This window comes from Alexandromys fortis, unplaced genomic scaffold (genome assembly GCF_014885135.2).
Source record: "Alexandromys fortis isolate MF-2015 unplaced genomic scaffold, M_Fortis_MF-2015_v1.1 scaffold_122, whole genome shotgun sequence".
In the NCBI taxonomy this organism is placed as follows: Eukaryota; Metazoa; Chordata; class Mammalia; order Rodentia; family Cricetidae; genus Alexandromys; species Alexandromys fortis.
Window position 1 is genome coordinate 5,141,809 of NW_026068004.1, and position 20,528 is coordinate 5,162,336.

Consider the following 20,528-nt stretch of genomic DNA (forward strand, 5'->3'; position numbering starts at 1 on the left):
CCATGAGACTGCAGAAGAGATGCGCTAGAGACATTGTCATAGTGCTGCAGCTACATGGAAGGTTCCTGGAAATGACAGACACTCAGCACTATCATAACCCCCACCAGGCTCCTGTAATCCCCACCCAGTGTTTTTCCTGCTGACTTAGCCTCTCTCTAATTGGTCTGTCTCTGTCCCAGGCTCACCTGTCTCTCTCTGTTCAGTCTCCCTTCACCTCCACACAGCCCTGCTTCTTTGTTGAGTGCCTGACTGTTCCGTGGCTTAGTGGGAGGATCAGGTAGGGTGTGAATCCCTACACTTCCCTCTGACTGTGTGACTCTGCTTTGGTCTCCCTGTCGCTAGAAAGACACCGTGCAGTGGTATAAGCTTATGGTCAGTTATGAAAAGGGCTGTTAAAGGGTGCTACTGTTTGGCCAGGAGATGTAACCCTTTCTCTGCTAGCCCAGCCCTGCCTGGAAAGAAAAGAAAAGCCAGCCAAAATGCTGTTGAACTGGGGCTCTGACCTCAAGCCTCCAATAGGCACATCCAATGGGTTAGTTTAAGCTGTGTGAAGACCCCCTTCCTCGGTACTTGTATCCAGGCAGACGACTCCTTCCTCCTGAATCCTCACTCACGACTGACTGTGTAGCTCCAAAGGCCAGCGAAGGCCGCTAGAGTCCCCAGCCAACGAGAAGAAAGCTGCTCCTCCGCTGTGCCCTTCTGTAAAAGGTCCCATCACAGAAAGCAAAGCCCCGTCTTTGTCCTTGTCCTTGACCAACTAATAGTGGTTAGCTCTTCCTTGGAGGTAAATTTGGAGGTGGGACAAGAAGAGAATGAGAGGTGCCCCCACTTTAACGTTCATCTGGAGGCACTTAGCGTAGAACGTCATTGAAGATTTGCTCCTCAGCCCACTCCCATGGGGCTTGTGGAGAACCTGACCATGCCCAGTCCCCCAGTCCCTCCTCTGTGGGACGGAAAGGTTACTTTCCAGTCATTCATGTGACCTCTTGCTGTTGCCCAAGTTGTGCGTGCGTCCATGCGTGCGTGCGTGTGTGTGTTTGAGACACAGTCTCACCATGTAGCCTTAGCTGGCCAAAAACTTACAGATGGGATGAAAAGTATGTGTGCCACCATCCCAGTTTACCCCCTTTTTACCACATAAAACTAGGCATGGCTGCTCATGCTTGCAGTCCTAGGACAGCAGGATCACAAATTCAAGTTCACTTTCAGCTACAAATCAAGGTTGCAACTGGATTCATGAGACCCTGACTCAAAATTAATAAAATAAGTAAAATAATATAATAGGCAGCATGCGCTTTCTTCCTGTTTTATAAAATAAAGTATACTGGCACTGTAGAGATGGCTCCATGGTTAAGAGCACTGGCTGTTCTTCCAGAGGACCCGGGTTCAATTCCCAGCACCCACATGGCAGCCCACAGCTGTTTGTAACTCCAGTCCCACGGCTTCCCATGCCCTACTCTGGCCTCCATGGGGAACAGACACACAGGGGGTATACAGACATGCATGAAGACAAAACACCTACATGTAGAAAAAGAAAAAGAAAGCCGAAGCTGGAGAGAGCTTCCGGTTGCTCTCCGGCCCACTGCCCCTCCCCAGAGCCACTATCCCTGTTTCAATGTTGATGTTTAGTGTTTCTTTGCCTTGGTTTTTATTTTTGCTACATATTTTCGTATCTGTTAAACATAAATCAGTTTTTCTCTGTGGGGCCTGGTGATGAGTACCCTAAATCCCAGTACTAGGGTGAGGGTAGGGGGAGCCAGGTTGATCTTCTTGAGTTTTAGGCCAGCCCAGGACTTTAGACCTTGTCTCAAAAAAAAAAAAAAGTATGGATCTGTGTGTGTTTGTGATTTTCATGTATCATATATGTGTGTATATGTGTACATTCTTTAAAATGATATTTTGCATGTATTTTAGCTTTATCTGTATGGTACATGTAGCTATACGTCATTGGTTTCTTGTGTGTGTTTTGTTGTTGTCGTTGTTGTTGTTTTACCGCTGCATAGTAGTCCGTGTTTCACATGTAATTTTCCTTCGGTGGCTATTTCAGCTGCCTCTAGCATTTTGCAGTGGCAAACAGTTCTGCGGTGAAGATTCTCATGCATGCCTCCCTGTGTGAACGTTTCAGTGCTGGGCCCTTGGAGGCTAGCCACAGGGTCCTGTCTGGACGCACTGGCCCTTATTTTATTACAAAGATGCCTTCTTCCATGGCAGTACCAAACTGCTCGTCTGTAGACCTTTATATATGTTACATCTACCCAACAACTCAGCCGAGTAGGGATTGCCATCGTATTTCAGAGGCAAGGAAACAAGAGCCCAAAGAAAGGCAACCATTTGTGGCAGGTCACAGGGTCTTATGCAGCAGAACCAGAATCTGATGGAGCCAACCACTTCTTCTCCATTATAGTATAAAGTTCTTACTGCAACAGAGTTTAAAGAAGAGTGGTCATCCAAAGGTCAAGAAGATGAGATCTGGTTTTGGTTTTGTTTTGTTTTTTGAGACTGGGTTTCTCTGTGTAGCCCTGGCTATCTTGGAACTCGCTTTGTAGACCAGGCTGGTCTCAAACTCATAAAGATCTGCCTGCCTCTGCCTCCCAAGTGCTAGGATTAAAGGCGTGTGCCATCATGCCCAGTGAAGATGAGATCTAAATAGCAGTTCAGGCTCAGAAAGCAGAAGTCTGGGGCTCCTGGCTGAGAGTAGTTTGTGGAGTCCTGGCAGGCTGATGCCTCACTGCAGGGTGTGATGGGTGAGGAAGAAGAGGCAGCCTGGCAAAGAACAGGATCAGGATGGGCGGTACAGAGTGGGGGAACGTGATCTACTAGATCTACTAGAGAGAACTCTCCAGCCATTGGTTGTCTGATTTGTTCCCTGGACTCTGCTCCATGAGTCCAGGATCTTCATGACACATGGATCTTCAGTGATCTGTCTCTGACTAGAGACTCCCATTCCAAACAAGACCCTGGCCTAAGGCTAACATGTCCTAGGGTCTAGCTATGGAGAAAACAGATGAGTCTCTGAGGAAGGTGAGGGATCATGGGAAGAAGGCACAAGCTGGGGTGAGAGCCTGACTACCAGCAGAGCTAGATTTGCCTTCTTCCCAACCTCCATCTCCATCAAGGGAAATGTCAAAGCAGTGGTCTGGCCCAGCCTTGTTTCTGCAGCTCCCTCTACCCACCCTAGTCCTGGGCCTTCCAGGAAGATTGCTAGCAGGTATTTTCTGGGAATTTAAGTGACCTGCTGACGGTAACCTTCCTCCTCTGTCCACAGACAATCTGATCAAAGCCATCTTGTCAGTCACCAAAGAGTACCGCCTGACCCCTGCCTTGGACAGGTGAGCCCACCCCCTTCCCCCGGGCTCTCTGGCCTGGGCGAAAGTGCCATGGCCTAGCTGCTCTGTGCTACACTGGACAGGTTCTCCACCATACCTCCCCATGCATACACTGTGGGTAGAGTGTAAATAGGACAGCTCTCTGGATGTGTATCTGCCGAGTCCATCACTCTGCAAGGCTCCTCAGTGCTCAGACCTCAGTGGTTTGGGACTAGGAACTAAAGATGATGGGGGTGTTGATAAAGGCATGCAGCAGGGAACAGATCTTAAGACTGAGGTAATGACAGCTCTGAAGCCCGTAGACCCTGGAGGGGAAAGCCTCAGATCAGGGTAGAGACAAGAGGCCAAGTGAGCAAGACTGTCAGCGGCCACCGGAGTCTAGAGGCTTGAATTGAAGCTAAGCCCAGTCTTAAGTCCTGAGGCACCCGGTTTTATTTCCCTCTTCGTCTCACTCTTCTGAGAGATCTTCAAGCTTCCCTCACTGTCCCCTCTCCTCTAAGGCCACCAAGGCTCATTAACCCATAGGGAACCTCTCTGCCCAGAACACAGTCTTTGCAGAGCTCCCTCCTTGCTTAACAAGCCAGTCCTCATGCCTCTGCCACGTTTTTCTTAGAAGTGTCAGACACCGGCAGTGTCAAGTGTCCCAGGGTCCAGCTTTCCGAGGTACGGCACTGGCCTCCTTCCAGAAGTGCTGCGTGGATCGGGCCAAAGTCACAGTAGAACTGAGGGCCAAGAGACAAAGGGAAGCAAAGCTGGGGTGCCACCCTCACAGGCCTCTGCTCTCTCCCCTCAGCCTCCACTGCCGCCGCTGCATCATTGTAGGCAATGGAGGGGTCCTTGCCAACAAGTCTCTGGGGTCACGGATTGACGACTACGACATTGTGGTCAGGTGAGCTCCCCTACACAACACCCTGGGCCCATGCATGTTGCGAACCAAATCCTGAGCCCTGTGCGCTGAGAACTGTCTGACCATCTGGTCACCTACAAGCCTCAAGAACACTGTTGGGTTGGCGGGTTTTAAATGAACGAACGAGTAGGTGACCTGGATCCCTACTCTATGCCTGGGGTGCTTGGGGTTCGGGGTACCTCCCCAAACACAGGCCGAAGGCCAGATCTGACTGCTCTGGCTCTTTGCAGACTGAACTCAGCACCTGTGAAGGGCTTTGAGAAGGACGTGGGCAGCAAGACCACCCTGCGCATCACCTACCCCGAGGGTGCCATGCAGCGGCCTGAGCAGTATGAACGAGACTCTCTCTTTGTCCTTGCTGGCTTCAAATGGCAGGACTTCAAGTGGCTGAAGTACATCGTCTACAAGGAGAGAGTGGTGAGCTCCTGACTACAAGCTCCCCGTCTCCTGCCCCCAGCCTCCCAGTCTCCCACACGTCCCTCCCACTGGACCCCACAAAGAACAAAGAGGAAACTTCAAAATGACCCAAAGCTAAAAGACAGCAAATCCACCATGGGACAGAGGCCACTCAATGGCAGGGTGCCTAGTGAGCCCCTGGAGCTGAAGTGCCCGCTCTCTGCTACCTACCTCTAGACAGCCAGGGAGGGCTGGTGCTGTCTCACATCCCAGGGAAGCAAACCTCTGGGCCCTATGGGCCAGCCCCTGTGTGACCCCCAGCCTTCTAAGGCTCCTACCTGGTCAGTAGCTGCCTCCCTGGCCCCACTTCCCTTCCATGAGGCCATCCTGATTGCTCTTAGGGTTTACCTCCTTCTCAACAGGGAAAGAAAGCCTTCTAGGATCCCAGGGCCATTCTGCAGGGACAGTGGACCTCAGTTCAAGGGTGCCAGCTCCAACACTCATGAATCCAGACCGTTTTTTACCTTGTATTTCACTGCCGCTAAGTCTCGTTCTCCTCCATGGGTCTGATCAGATTCTGTGCTAACTGCTCAAAGGTGGCCAGGATCTGGGCCCGTGTATTCAGGGAGTGTCTGTGGTAGGGTAGGTTCAGATTGCCCATTAGTAGACCACCTACTAGAGACCCCCCTAGACCTCTGTTTCCCAGTTCTGGGCCTGTGGGGACACCTGCCAACTTGTCCGAGTCTGTCTCCCACCCCCGACCCTGTCTCCTCCCCTCCGGTCATCACCTGCCACCCGGGGAGGGATGTGCAGGCTTAGGCCGTTCATCTCCCAGGGCCCAAGCCTCTTCCTGGAGACTGTTGACAGATTGCCCTCTGACTTCAGTAAGGAGCTGCTCCTTTCATTTTAGAAGTTAGGGGTAAGAACAGCTTAGCCTGCCCATGAGGGTCTCAGTGCAATTTGGTTTGACTCCACAGCCCCTCCCAAGCAAGGCCAAGTGCAGGCAGTGTCAAGTAGGTAGCAAGCAAGAGAGAAGACAGAAGTGAGGTCCAGAAGCTCAGGTAGGTGGGGCTGTGGGGAAGGGAGCCCGTCTCAGAGCCAGGCTGAGTGAGGCAGCTGGCTATACTGGGTGCAGCCCGGATCTCCAAACGGAAGGAAAGGGCAGAGAAGCAGGTGATTGCTTTGACTTCAAGCAAGCTTCCTGTCTACCAACTAGGGAGGAACAGGGCTGGGAGAGGATCCCTCTCTTTTCAGAATCTTTACAACTTTCCTGTTTGCCTCAAGGAAAGAGGCAAGCACTTCAGAGGCAGAAATGGGAATACCGTTGTGAACCTTCCTCATCTATGGTCTCTGCTCATCGGCCCATATGCTCCTGGCCCATAGACACCTGGCAAAGCTTGCATGATTTTCTCAGGGCAGGAGAGCCACAGGCTAGAGCCCTGATCCCATAGGGGTTTTCCCCCCATGGTGTCAGATCATTACACATGAACTGGGATTAGCTCAAACCAGTTCCTGCTTCCTAGGGGGCAGTGTGGAAAAGTGGGGCAGTCCAGATTCCTTGCAGACAGCAGCAGACCAGAGGGGCGTAGCAGCCAGCAGCATATAGTCATCTCTGCTTCCAAGAGCACCAAGGACGGTGGAGTCAAAGCTCTTCCTGTCTCCCCAAGGCAGGAAGGAGAGTCAGCTGAAGTGAGGGAGCGGCTCCCAGGAAGACTGAGGAGCTCACTCCTTGGTCTGGTGGCCTGGCCTTGGCAGCCAGAAGGTCACCACGATCCTGATACAGTGTGTGGGGCCATGTCATCAGGTGTGTGTGATGTGTGATCAGGCCCTCACTCAGCCCTGTCCTGGGCACGCATGGCCAGCCCGTGTCAGGGAGGACACCTTCTGAGTGTGATGGGGAGAGGGAAAATGCCAAGAAGTCTCCTGAAGTCCCGTGGGCTTTCTGTGTACCACAGTCAGGGATAGCTCCATTAGTAACAACGGCAATATCCATGCCTTTCTCAGCATCCCAAGTGTCATAGTCAGTGTTCTGTTTGCTGAGAAGGGACACTGTGGCCACAGCAACTCTTATACAAGAAAGCATTTAATTGGGGCTGGTTTACAGTTTGAGAGGTTTAGTCTGTTATCATCATGTGGGCAGCATGGTGGCATGCAGGCAGACATGGTGCTGGAGAAGTAACTGAGAGTTCTACATCCAGATTGGCAGACAGCAGGAAAAGAGGGCTACTGGCTCTATCCTTTCAAATAGTGTAGGCTCCCTTACCATCATTCAAATCTGTGAGCTTATGGGTGAGGGGACATTCTCATTCAAACCTCCACACAAGGTGAACCTCCAGAGGCCCGTTCTTGAGTGCCCCTCCCGCAAGCCTGAGGATTGTCCCCCAGGACATCTCTAAGCTACACATCACTTCCCTGGCCCCTAAGACCCAGGTAGGGTAGATATAAACCAGGTTGCCTTTCTCTGTCCTCCCTCTGGGGCTCAGCCACAGGCTTGGCCTACTCATGCAGTGATGTCTCTAACTGCTCAGCCTCTGGCTGCTGGCAAGCTCTTTTCCTGTCTAGAGTTTCACCTGCAGAATTCTGGCAGGAGATAACTCTGTGCCAGGGCCAGGGCTGGCTGGGCAGGACTAGAGCAGGTAGGAGACTCAGACCATTGGCTGCCTGCTGCTATGGTGCTTATGGTACATACCTTTCCGGTACCCAGGCGTCCGGATGAACACTGGAGACAGGGAAGATGTGGGAAAGGAAGATGGTTGATGGCTCTGCCCTTCCCCGCGTGTAACCATTTGGTTCTCTAACACATTGGACAGTGGCACAGATAGCTCCAAACTGGTCATCAAAAGACCTTTTCCTCCCTGGTCCCAGGAGCCTTGATGGAGCCAGCGAGAATGTCTAATGTCCCAGCAGACTGTATATGTCCGGCAGAGCGCTGCTGGGTACTGAGTAGGGGAGGAAGGCTAAGAGGCAGAGTGGAGCCCGGGAGAGGGAGAAGCAGTCAGGGATAAGTCTGTAATGGAGACATGGATCAGTAAAGGCTCTTCTCACAGGCAGCCTGCAGCCTCCCTGTGTCCTAAGCTGTTTGCCAGGTATTAGTGAGGTGCAAGCCCTGAGCCAGCCCCTAGGACTTCAAAGACAAAGTCAGTTCTGTTCTACACCAGAAGTCCAATGGGAGGCACAGTCCCCAAACTAGAATTATTGTGCAGGGCCGGAGGTGCCTTCTACAGCAGCTGAGGCAGGCGGGCAGGCCAAGAGAAGGCCTCCTGAGAGACACCGCCTGACTGGAAGGGGAAGGAAGAGCTAGGAGCAAGTCAGGTTTGCCAAGCAAAAGGAAGCTTCGCGTGGAGACCCCAGGAGGCCATTCTCCGCTTACGCAGTCTAAGGCTGTGAGGAAAGTGCACATAGCCTTTGATGTGGCGGCACATGAGGCCCAGTGTCCCAGATGCCATCGCCTGTCGTTATTCAGGCCTTAGATGAAGACCAGAGAAGATAGGGTGTGTGAAGGACAGAACACTTCATTCGCTCCCTCAGGCCACCACCTGTGCTTCTGCCAGCCTTCCCAGCGGTGCCTCAGGATGCCAGTGGTCCAGGGCTACAGAGCCCTTGTGGGACCTTCCCTTCCTTACCTGACACCTTCCCAATGACACTGGGAAACTGAGGTCTACTGAGAAGCCCCCTGTGTGGACCTGGCCAGTGTGACTGTGGTCCCAATATGCAGAGGGAAGGGAAAGAATAAGGCCTGAGGTAGCTCTTGGACTGTTACCACAGGCTTGACCATACAATGATACATTCTTTCCCCAAGGAAGGAGGGAGGGTAGAATTTCAGAGTCCAACCCAGGTCTCACAGTTGTGCTCAGGAGGTGGCCTCCGTTTGTTTGTTTGTTGTTTGTTTGTTTGTTTTAGATAGGCTGGCCTAGAACTCCAAGCCCATGATTGCCTTGAATTCAGGACAGCCCCCATCGGCCTCTCCCTCCCAAGTGTTGGGATTGTAGACGTGAATCACCGTGCTCAGCTGATGTTTTTAAAAATTAAGGTGAAATAGAGACGAAACTAGCACAGAAGGTGCGGTGAGGCCTCAGCCGCAGGCAGTTCCTAGTGTTTGTTTTCATGAGGCGAGGTTCATGCTAGCCCTGGCGGGGCTCAAACTGTTGGCAGTGTCCTCGCCTCATCCTCCAGAGTGCTGAGACTGACTCCTGCTTCCTTCGTGGCTCTTTTCACTGGTGGGTGCTGTCAGAGGAGCCCCCTTCCCCTAGGAAGTGAAGCCTTTTTCTGCCTAGGCTGTGGGGCCTGGCCTAGGTAGTGATGGGAAAAGAGGAGTCGGAGGCCAGGTCCAGAGGAGGGGAATCCGCTGTAGAACAACAGCAGAGCCGACAACAGAATCATCTGGGAGCTCTGCAGGGCAGGCCGGGCTGTCAGGTCCCAAACACGCGGCCTTGCTGGACAGGGCCCAGGTTGGGGATTGGATGTTGTCTATACTTGAGCCTCTACTCTGTTCCGACCTGAGAGAACTTTGCTCGGGGGAGGGGAGGGAAGCTAGATGAGGTAGCACTTTACCTCTGGGGGATACAGGGCAGGGCTTTCACACGGCCCAGCTGGAGAACAAGAGGTCCCAGACCTCTGTCCAGAGCCTGTGGCAACGGTGTTTTCTTTGCAAGACCAGCAGCAGCATCCATGCTGTTGCCGCAGGCATTGTTCCTCCTCCCCCTCCCCCCCCCATGCTGGTTTGCATTGCTTGCTCTGCTGCAGGTTTCAGCTCAGGCGCCAGGCTGCTCACCGCTGGCTTCTGCTCTTCATCATTGCCCTCTGCGTCCTGTTGCCTCTTCTCTCCTTTTTCTCATCAACACCACCACCATCATCATCATCACCACCATCATCATCATCACCACCATCATCATCATCACCACCATCATCATCATCACCACCATCATCATCATCACCACCACCACCACCACCACCATCATCATCATCACCACCATCATCATCATCATCATCAAAGCTCCTCAGTCCCCGCTTCCTTGAATCCCTTAGATTCAGTTCTCCTTATAACCCTGTCAGACAGGTACTGTTACCATCCTCAAAGTAGAGACCAGAAAACCAAGGCACCGAAACAATGAAGTACTTGGTTGAGGTAACACAACTAGTTAAGTAGTAGATAGAATTGGCTGTAACCCCCACCTCTGATTGCCTCAGGAATCCCCATGACGGGCCTGACCATACACACCTTCCTGCTTAGAATCCTCCCTGTCAGCCCGTCCCGCCATCGCCTAGCAGACCCCTGTTTACTGAGTTCTTGCACGTAACAGGCCCCCAGTGATGCCCACCTTACAAACCAGCTGTTGGGTATCTGGCTGAGGCAGGTGCTGTTAGTGGTAGCACCAAATTGTGAGTCAAAGCTGTGTCACTGTGACTTTCACTATAGCTTTTTTTGTTTACTCATTGGTCCGTTCATCCAGAGTCAGATCAGTCACCAAAGCCAGGCCCAGCCTGGGTTGCTATCCTCATCCTGCTTACTTGCCACCTCTGCTACACCCTTCCTCTGCCTCCAGCCCGTCCAGTGCCAGGGACCGAATGGCACCGTAGAGAGAGAAACTGCAACCACGGTTGTAACTCGTGACGTCACTCTGCGAGCATCCTGTCCTTAGTTGTCAATCTTTCCAATGCTCTGTCTCGCCACCTTCAGTTCTTCTGGACCTGTATGTCGCGAGGAGAAATCTCCCATCCAGCATGCAGGGTAAATAAAGGCCACCATCAGTGAACTTCCCAGCCTCCAGTCCACACGTGTCTTTCCTGCTTCTGTGTTGAAACACCATAACTGTGGCAATTTGTAGAAGGAAAGGCTTATTGGGGCTTCCGGTTCCACAGTGGCAGGAAATCATGACAGTAGATAGCAGCCATGGCATCAGGAACAGCTGAGAACTTGTCCCTCTAACCACAAGCAGGAAGCAGAGAGTATACTAGGGATGTTTTGAGGCTTTTAAAACCTTAAAGCTTACCCCCAGTGAGCCTCCTCCAGCAAGGCCATGCCTCCTAAGCCTACCCAAACAACTCCACCAGCTGGGAACCGGGTATTCAAACACTTGGGCCTATAACATTCTCCCTCAAAGATCACAATAAAATTCACACCTGCCTCTGTTCTCTTTTCCCACCATCCCTAGCCATCTTGACCAGGGTCCGTTTTCTCCTGAGCCAGGAGACCCTCCCCTCATCTCCTGAGGTGGTCTTCTGTCCTGTCTCCTTCTCACCTCTTTTCCAAGCCTCTTCTCACATCTGTCTGTTTGTCCAGGTCTTTCTCCCCTTCAAAATCAACAAGTAAGGGCAGCTGCCCTCAAACCTGCCGACCTGAGGTTGCTCCCCGAAACCACGTGGTATGAGGAGAGAAAACTGCCTCCCACAAGGAGTCCTCTGCTCCCCTAATACAAACTGTGGTGAAGGCATGGCCTGTGATGCTACTTTGCCAGTGTCTCATGGCTGGGTTCCGTTTCTGAGTTCCACGCATGCACGCACGCATGCACGCTACATGAATATATAGATAAATATAACTACCCATTGTCTTACCTTCTGTCTCAGGCAGCTGAAAGAGCCAACCCTTCTGGCTTCACTGCCCCTCCAGCCTGCCATCCAGACCCACCCCTCCGTTAGACTGATTTTCCGATTCTAAATGCAGAGACTCCATCTCTCCCTCCCTGTAAAGGGACCGCTCACCAGCAGGCAGTGCAGTCGTCTAAGGACAGTCCCTGGTTTTCACAAGCCAGCGACCAAAGCCCCTGGAAGCCTTGATTCTTTCTGCTCTTTGCCCATGTATCCCGTCATTCATTGTCCAGATCCACAAGCTGCCCTTGTATAGCTCATACCAGCATCGTCAGTATCACCCGGAATCTGGCCGTTTGGGGTCGGGCCCACCTTAGACCTTCTGAATGAGAAACATGGAGGTGGGCAGTGGTCTGTTTGAATGAGTCCCCCAGGTGTAAACTCAAGCTTAAGAGCCACAGGCCTACAGGATCCAATTCAAACCCTGACTCCCCAGAGCCTCCGTGTCTTTGCCAGTTTCTCATCCCCAGCACATACGTTTCCATCCTGGCAATACCAAAATGTGTGTCCTGTTTCACACGACTGCGTTCAGCCTGCGTCACCCAGCGCTGTTAGAATTCCTCTCTCCAGCCCCTGGAAGCAGGAACGGTCTTGTCTATTGCGAGCCCAGGCCCCTGAGCAGTGTTAGAGCACAGCTGATGTACTTAAAGGAACAAACATGGAAGCTGAGGCTGGTAGCTTCCGAGGAGTCGCGATTTTAACCAGAACACAGGGCTCTCGGTCTGGATCTCTCCTCTTGCTATCCCTGCCCCAGGAGATGATTGTTCTTGTTCTGAACCCTTGTATCCTCTTGATCTCTTGCTTCTCCTGAGGATCCTCTTTACTATGTTTGATTTTTCTTCTCTGGTTCCAAGAAGATCCCTTGATAAAGGACATGAGAACCGAACAGCCTCTGGCTCCCTGCCTGGGTTGTCGGTGCTCCATGGCTGCCCCCACGCTGACTCTTCTCCTGTTCTTGGCTTTTCCCAAATACAGCCTTCACATAGTTTCTTTGACCCTCTCTTCACGTGGAAATAAACCCCAAGCCGACCAAAAAGTAAAATATTTAAAAATAAAATAAAATAAAGGATATATACCGGGTCTCACTGTGCTACCCAGGCTCACCCCAAACTCTGTGGCCCCGGGCTGGACTTGAACTGGCAACAGTCTGCCCAGCTGAGCCTCCCAGAATCTGAGACTGCAGGTGTGAAATGCCATATTTAGCTGGAAATTTTGAAAAAAAAAAAATAGGACACCAAACTGTTGAAAAAAAAATTCCCTGCATCTACCCGTCAAGTGATTGGATTACAAGTTTGAGCCCCCATGTTTGGCAGGAAGGGACAAACTTTTAAGGCGCAGAGGTGCTAGAAGAAACTTGGCAATATCAATTTAAACCAAACAAAAATATTGTATCAAACATTGTGAAAGGGTTTAGAAAATATGATGAGCAAAGGTTTATTATTCTGAGGGCTGTCAAGGAAGCCATCAGAGCCCAGCAGCTAAGAGAGGGGAAGGGTCCATGGATGGCAGAGGGAGGGAGGGAGGAGGAAGGCTACAGCGGAGATGCGTGTGGCCTCTCTTGCTGTTGGTTGGAGACGTGCGCGTGCAGGCAGCAGAGTGCCGTTTGTCACCTATCACATTTTCAGAAAATATATTGAAATTACAACACAGTACACTGGCAGGAGTGGGCAGACAGGTGCTCTAGGTCATGCCAGTGAGGGCTTGGGTTTGGGAAAGGAAGTGGTACATAGTGCCAAGAGGAAAGAAAAACCTGCATACAAGATTTTTATCAGAGTGGTATTTATAGTAGCCAAACCCGAATATGACCCAAGGGATTAGTTACACAAATTATGGTTGTCGCTGCCGAACGGAGCACACAGCAGCAGCAGCATAGCCAGCCTACAGTGGGTGCGGACTTCTGGACCCGCCATCACGGGCGCCCTCCTGTTCATTGCCTGTGAGGAAGGCTGGTGGACAGAGAACTAGGTTCGGTGTTAGGAGCTGAGCTGCCCTCTTCCTCTGCCGCAGCCACCTCTCCCAGCTGTGGAGGCTCAGTGGGGCAGTGAACGTGGCAGTCCTTGACACGTGGTGCCCATCTGCAAAACCCATTGCCTCCTCAGACGTCCAATTGAGCCCACTGGAGAGAGTGCCCAGCCTCAGCGCCAAGAGAAGCTGAGTCAGGGAAAGCAACCAGGCCTGGCAACAGATGCTACCCTGGTCAGAAGGGTCCAACTGCCTCATCTCTCTGCCCCTTGGGTACTTAATAGAAGTTCCAGGTTCTAACCGTCTCTTTTTCAGTCTCCAGTCTCATGTAGGGGCTGGCCAGATGGGCAAAGTTGTGGGCACAGAGAATGACATTGGCAAGGTGTGTGTTACTTAGCAAATTAAAAACCATCCCATTCAGCCAGGCAGTGGTGGCGTGTATCTTTAGTCCCAGCACATGGGAGGTAGAGGCAGGAGGATCTCTGTGAGTCAAAGCCAGCCTGGTCTATAGAGTTAGTTCCAGGTCAGCCGGGGCTATCTAGAGAAACCCTGTCTCAAACAACAACAGCAACATTCCATTCAATTGTATGGTGTCAGAAAGTTGCTGCTCTTGGAATAGATAAGGAAGTAGATGTCTTCATATTCTGGCCACACCCAATGAGATGGAGTAAAAAAAAATATGGAAGACCAAGAGCAAAGTGCCCACCTCAGGCTCATCTATCCCATTGTCGTGTCCTAGAGCCCTCCATATCTTCTGCCAAGGCCTCTTCCATCCTTGAGGGTAGAATGTTGCTCTGAGCCTACCCTTCAACCCCTGGAAGGCTGTTTGCAGGGTCTGCAAGCAGAGTTTGGATATACAGAGTGAGGAGACCACAAACAGAAGTGGGCCTTAGCATGCGGGAGAGGGCTGGGCAGGAGGAGGACTTCGGCCAGCTTTCCCTAGAGTATCCTGGTCAGCATAGATCTCAAGGTCTGGTTTCCAGTTTCCAGCTCTGCCCTCCATGACACTTTCTTCTTTCATTTGTTTTTTGTTCTGTTTTTTCAAGACAGCGTTTCTCTCTGTGTGGCTCTGGCTGTCCTGGAACTCGATCTGTAGACCAGGCTGGCCTCACACTCAGAGAGATCCACCTGCCTCTGCCTTCTGGGTGCTGGGATTAAAGGTGTGTGCCACCACCGCCCGGCTCCTTGGTATTTTTTAAAGGAAATGTAGACTTTGTTTTATTTAACAGCCTGATAGACTCGTAACTTACTTTCTCGATTACTGTCGCAGTGCTGGAGAGCATGCCCAGGGCCTTAATCATAAGTGGCAAGTGCTTTACCACCGAGCTGTTCCCCTCTGGCAAAGGAAGAAGTGCTCTTAACCTCCAGCCATCTCTCTAGTCTCTGGACTTAGTGTCTTAAAGACTTACAATAGCAGAAGCTAACAGGAGCTGGCTTTAAGCCAAACATTTTGTATGTGTGGCTTCTAATTGTCAAAACAACAAACCACCATAAGGCCTGAACGGGTATACTTACCCTGTAGTTGGGGATAATGAGACTTCAAAAGGTTAGCGAGCTGCCTCAGGACACAGAGCGAGCAGCTGAGCATTTGGGTCGAACCTTAGAGCCACAGTTTGAACTATTGATACAGCTGTCTCAGAGGGTGGTGGGAGCCACTGAGGATTTTAAACCTGAGAAGGTCAGGACCAGACCCGTGCAGGGAACTGAGGCACTGTGAGATGGCGGCTGATACAAAGACCCCAGGAAAGCTGGTGACCTAGCGTGAAGCAGTAGCTGTGGGCACATCTGCCCTGTCACAGTGGCTGTCGACAGTCAAACGTCACCGTCCTCAGACTCCCCCAAAGAAATCCTCCCCAGGGACTAAAAATATCTCAGTAGCAGACCCTGGCTGGGGGAACACTTCCTTATTTTCTTCCCCAGGTCTTCTGGCCGTTCTGAGAAGAGCAGAGCAGGTTGCATCAACAGGAGCCTGGCAGCTCCCCACACAGGAGCCAGCCCAGACTTGACTGAGGCAGGGACATTCCTGGAGGAGGGAGTGACAGGGAATGCAGCTGTCCTCAAGGAGAGGTGTGGTGGCACTGACTGGCCTCTGGGTTGTGTCCCGTGGGTGGGAGAAGTGAGACGGAAGCAGCCTTCGTGCCAGTGGTGGGCTTGATAGTGCCCCCAGCATCAGGCAGGCCTCCGGCACCCGCTGCCAAAGCTGGCTCCACAGTCCCGTGTCTGAGCGGGTGCAGGTGTGGACCTGTGCGGGTGTGCATGCGTGCTGGCCTTTCTGTGGCGGCTGACACCTCCAGCCACACCCTCGGTTTCAATCTCTTGGCTTCTACAACACCCAGTCATAATAGAAAAGATTTATTGAGTTCTTTCTGTATACCAGACACTGCCAGATGCTACCAAAGCAGCATCTCCTTTAATCCCTTCAGCTTTCTGGGAAGTCGGTCTTGTCATCCCTGTTTTATGCAAGAGGAACCTGAGGCTTAAACAGATGACTTGATGTGCCCCAGGTCACAGAGATGTGGGACTGGGAGATAAGCCTCAGTTTCTACCCTGGAAAGCCTGTCCCGTGTACATGTCTGAGAAGAGTGTTTGCTTGATTGCGTGCTTGATGTTAGGAGATTGGCTGAGATGTATATGTATGTGAGTGTTTTGCCTGCATGCATGTCTGTGTACCACATCTATGCCTGGAACCCAGAAAGGCCAGAAGAGGGTGTCAGATCTCTGAAACTGGAGCTACAAACAGTTGTGAAATGCCATGTGTGTGCTGGGAACTGAACCTGGGTCCTCTAGAGCAGTTGGCATTCTTAACCACTGAGCCATCTCTCCAGCCGCAATACATACTTTTATAGCTGGGGAAACAAAAGCTCACATCACACTTGTTCGTTTTGTTTTTCTCTTTGTAGGCCTGGTTGTTCTGGAACTGACTCTATAGGCCAGGCTGTCCTTGAACTCACAGGGTTCCATCTGCCTCTGCTTCCTGGGTGCTGGAGTTAAAGGCGTGCATGCACCACCACTTCCTGGCTTCACACCTTGTTCTTAATATTCTGCTTTTCCCTGAATTCTCAAGGAAGCTTTCCAACAGGACAGTGACTGAGAAGAAGCAGAAGAAATGCTGAAGCATTGCCTGTGCCACTACCTTGTCCTCTAATGTGGGGCTTCCTGGGACTTGGGACCTAAGCATTGGATTCTCCCCCAGGGTCCCAAAACTATCCTTCGCCTCTTCTGTCTGCTCCAAGGCAATACAGACATCAGAGCTTGCACACATACGGGGCTGGGACAGAAACTGATCACCTGTGCCAAGGACACAGACCCTGCCTCAGCTTACCCTCTTCTGTGCAGAAGTAGGAAGTCAGGAAGAGTTACTCACATATTTGTGCACATCAGCATATGTGCGTGTGTGTATTGTGTGTGTAAGAGACTACTCATTTGTGTACATCAGCATGTGTGCGTGTGTGCATTGTGTGTGTAAGAGACTACTATAGTATTTGTGCAGATCACATGTGTATTGTGTAAGAGACTACTAATTTGTGCACATCAGCACATGTGTGTGTGTGTGTGTGTGTGTGTAAGAGGCTACTCACTTCGTACTGGAGATGGGGCACTTGTCCTCGTCAGGTTAGTCCCTCTCCTTTCAGAAGCTTAGCCCAGAGAAGCGAGGCTGGCCCGCCCTTCCAACTGGCACTTCTTTTCTGATTCTTAGAAGGATTTGCAATAAGCTAATTCTCTCTGGTGAGACCTTTAAAACATGGAAAGACTGCGAATGATGATATAAATATACATATATTCCCTGTGTAGAGTGGGTCATGGGGCACTGAGTGACCCCTGACTCACGTCAGAGCTCTTGGAAGGCAAGGGAGGTGCCCCTCCCCTGTGCTGCAGACTCCAGATGTGAACAGCAGTGGTAAGCTATAATGGCCTGGCAGAAAGGCACCTGGTCTTGGGACCAAGGCACTACGTTCAATCTAGGCACAGCCTCAAATGTTGTGTGACTTAGAACATGTTTCGCTTGTGTCTGTGAAGTAAATGAAAGGAGAAACAAGTGATGGAGCCTTTACCTCCCCCCGCACTGCTGTGCTCATTCCTCACACCCCTGCAGCTCCTGGGGGTGGGGAACCTGTGTTTTCTTTCTCGAGGTATATGAGAACGGTCACAGGCAGAAGCCTGGGGACGGGTTGTTGGGAGAAGAGACAGGTCTGTCTGCAGCATGTGACCAGCACATCTGCCACTCCTGGGCATCCATTCGTTACAGCCCGGCCCATCCAGGAGGGGCTCAGCCTGTTGTCTTCCATGCTGGTCCTACGTCATCCTGCTATCCACACCTTTACCTCCTTTACATACACAGCCACAGACCTGGGGCAGGATGCGGAAGCCACAAGAACTGGTGCCTGCTTGATTAATCTAATCAGTTGAGACCCACAAGTTGATCTGACCTATGAAAGGACAGAAAACAGAGAAAGAAAAGTTGCCTTAAGTGGACGATAAGGAGAATGTGGCTGGAACAGTGGCAGGACTGAGGAGGTACTGGCTACTTGGGGCTGCTCTGCTCCTGAGGCCAATGGACGAGCTTTGGAAAGGTGTCGTATCTCCTTTAGTAACCATGCCCAGCTGGGCTGGGTCCTGGGCTACAGAAATGAATCAGAGAGGAGTCCGGCCCTGTATAATTCTCACAGTGGCCCACATCGTAAATGTTGAGCGTCCCTGGTTTGTCCATTAGGAATCTGTCCCTTGCTCAGAGTCTCCATTGAGCAGCTCTGAAGCTGAATCCCAGGAGCCAGGCTCTTAACTCGGTGTTTTATCATCACTCACAGGCTAGTCGGTACTTCTTCCTTGGGGTGCAGGAGATCAGAAGATGAGCAAGAGTCAGGTGTAGGGCGGATGCATCGTGTGGGTGAGTGTGGGTGTTCGAGACAAGCAGCAACGGGAGCATGGGGGAATTAGCTCGCAGTGGTTCCGAGGGCTTGGGGGGTAAACTGAGGCAGCCACATGTGATATAAGCTGGTTTGGATTTGGGAATATCATTCTGGCAGGGTAGCATAGCTTGGGAAGCAGGGGCAGCCGTTCTGGGTACTCAATTCTACGTGTGTTAAATAAGCAACTGGAATTCAGCAATCATTTTCATGTGGCACATATGTTCTGTTCACTCTGTGGGGCTCTCGAGTGTTTAGCAGGCATAGCATGGGCCAGTTGTTATGGGCAATAACAAATTGGGGACCCGAGGTGGCAGTAGTAGCTTTGGGAGAGAGACATGGGTCTTTGGGATAAGATGTAAGAAGTAGGAGGCCAGAAAAGGATGGGTGAGGGATGAAGGAGAATCTGAAGGGTACTCCCAAGTTTCTGGTTTGAAAGATGGATGGACAGTAGAGGAAAGGGGCAAGGGGGAGGAAAAGATGTGGACAACATAGATGTCAAATAAATGCTATTTCTGCGGCCAGATTCTCAGAAGATGTAATCCCAATGTCTGCCATTTCTTTTCTGGGCCTGTATCGGATATCACTTGGCTGAACCACTTTTGTAAACTTTTGGGATGTTTCTGGCTTTTCACATTCGTAAGTACGAGTGTAATAAACAGGCTTGCAGCCTGGGGGTGTGGTAATTGGCCGCGTGCTTGCCTAGCATGAGGACGGCCCTGGGCTGACACTTAACCTTCTCTTACGTCCTTTGCCCATTTCTGAGATCTCGCTGATTTATTTTTCATAATTTTGGGGTTTTGTTTGTCTGTTGGAGCAAGGGTGTTGTTGCGACAGGGTCTTGCTGTAGGCTGACTACCCTTGAAGCCTAGGCCATCCTTCTGCCTCAGCCTCACAACTGCTGAATTACAATAATATTGTCACCGTGCCTGGTCCTTCTCATGAGATTTTAAAACAAGGACCTCTTTATTATTTGTGACAAATGTTTCTCCACATTTTCGTCTCCCTCTTAAATTTGCTTGTGTTGTTTTAAGATTTGTTTATTTCAAACTCTGTTTGTGTACTCTCTATGTGTTTTCTGAAGAACATGCCTAAGAATGTTTGTGGAGTCGGGCCGGGGTGCGGCTTGGTCGTAGAGCATTTGCTAGCATGCTTGAGGCTCTGGATTTGATCCCCAGTGCTGGGGAGTCGAAAATCTTTTTAGGGCCAGTGAGATGAATCAGCAGGTAAAGATACTTGCACATGGGGATCTCTCCTGTCTGTTTTGTTTATTTTGTTTTGTTTTTAACACACTTGTTTAGTGTGTGTGTGTGTGTGTGCGCGCACACACGTGTGTATTTGTGTGGGCACATGTGTGGAGGTCAAAGGACAAATTGGTTCTCTCCTTCCACCATGTGGGTTCTGGAATCAAACTCAAGTAGCCAGCTGGGAAGCAAGCACCGTTACCCACAAAGCCATCTCGCTGGCCCTGGGCCTCTTTTTCTTGTACCCAGTGATGGTTTCCTCTTGGTGTGCTCAATTCTTCTACTCTAAGTTTAGTTGATTTTTTTTTGTGCCTCCTCAGCAAGTAACAAACTTGCTACTTTGGAGGCCCATGGTAACCATAGTAACCATTCCGAGGAGGCTGCTTTACTGCTTGACTGCTTGGTCCAGGCACTACAGAGCCCTTATTGTAAGGGTAGAGACGGGGAGCTTGTGAAAGAGTGGCTGAGGTGACCGACTTGGGGTCTAGACCAGGAAAGTCTAGGGCATCTGAGGTCTTTGTGAGGCTGGGTGGCAAGAAGGGAGAGGCTAAAGAGGAGAGGCCCTGTGGCCCAGGGTCAGACATTGGGATATCTTTCAGAGGCGATGCCTCCACATTTGGGACCAAGCTCTGTGAGAGAGAATGAACTATTCCAAACACAACCCTGAGCACCCAGTTCTGGTCGGACAGGACTGAGCTCTGAGTGTCGGTCCGCTGTCCTGTGACAGCTCATGAAATGTCTTTATTTTCCAGGTCCACTTTAGCACAGTTGACTGAGAACCAGGAAAGACAGAAGAAGGAAAAGGAGCCGAGCTCCAGCAGAGCAGATAGGCGAATGAGGGCAGGCTTCTGGTGGGCTCCAGCCCCTAGTGGGGAGGTGGGACAACCAGGCCTGCGGGCCTTCCTTGTGTCCCAGGGACACCCTGCCCCTGCACTCGGGACAGAGCAGGACTCCTAACAGCACTCCACACTTTGTCCTCCGCCTCCAAGCTCTCGTGGCCATTACTCACACACCTATGCCTGGCACACATCCCATGAGCCCTCACATACCAGAGCCTTCCTGTGTGCGCTGGTTTACACCCTTCCACTCATGGCCCCTCTCCTCATTGCTCATTTCTCTGCATACGTGTGGGTCCTCCCCATTCATCTGGACCCATCCCCAGGTGCCCAGCTCCTGTCCTCTTACACCGTGTCTGTGCCTACAG

At 51.3% G+C, this 20,528-nt stretch overlaps 1 protein-coding gene across 5 annotated transcripts in view; it reads left to right on the forward strand.

Moving 5' to 3' along the window:
• Nucleotides 1-20,528, forward strand: part of St3gal3 (ST3 beta-galactoside alpha-2,3-sialyltransferase 3) — a 212,641-nt gene that overhangs the window by 183,329 nt on the left and 8,784 nt on the right. For 4 of the 5 annotated variants that reach the window (XM_050161335.1, XM_050161338.1, XM_050161337.1 and 1 more), the window contains 3 exons: nt 3,266-3,329; nt 4,120-4,215; nt 4,464-4,650. In XM_050161335.1, coding sequence (XP_050017292.1) covers nt 3,266-3,329; nt 4,120-4,215; nt 4,464-4,650 — 347 coding nt within the window. Of the gene's footprint in view, nt 1-3,265; nt 3,330-4,119; nt 4,216-4,463; nt 4,651-17,981; nt 20,523-20,528 lie in introns of those variants that run through there. The other variant, XM_050161339.1, reaches the window with a different exon arrangement.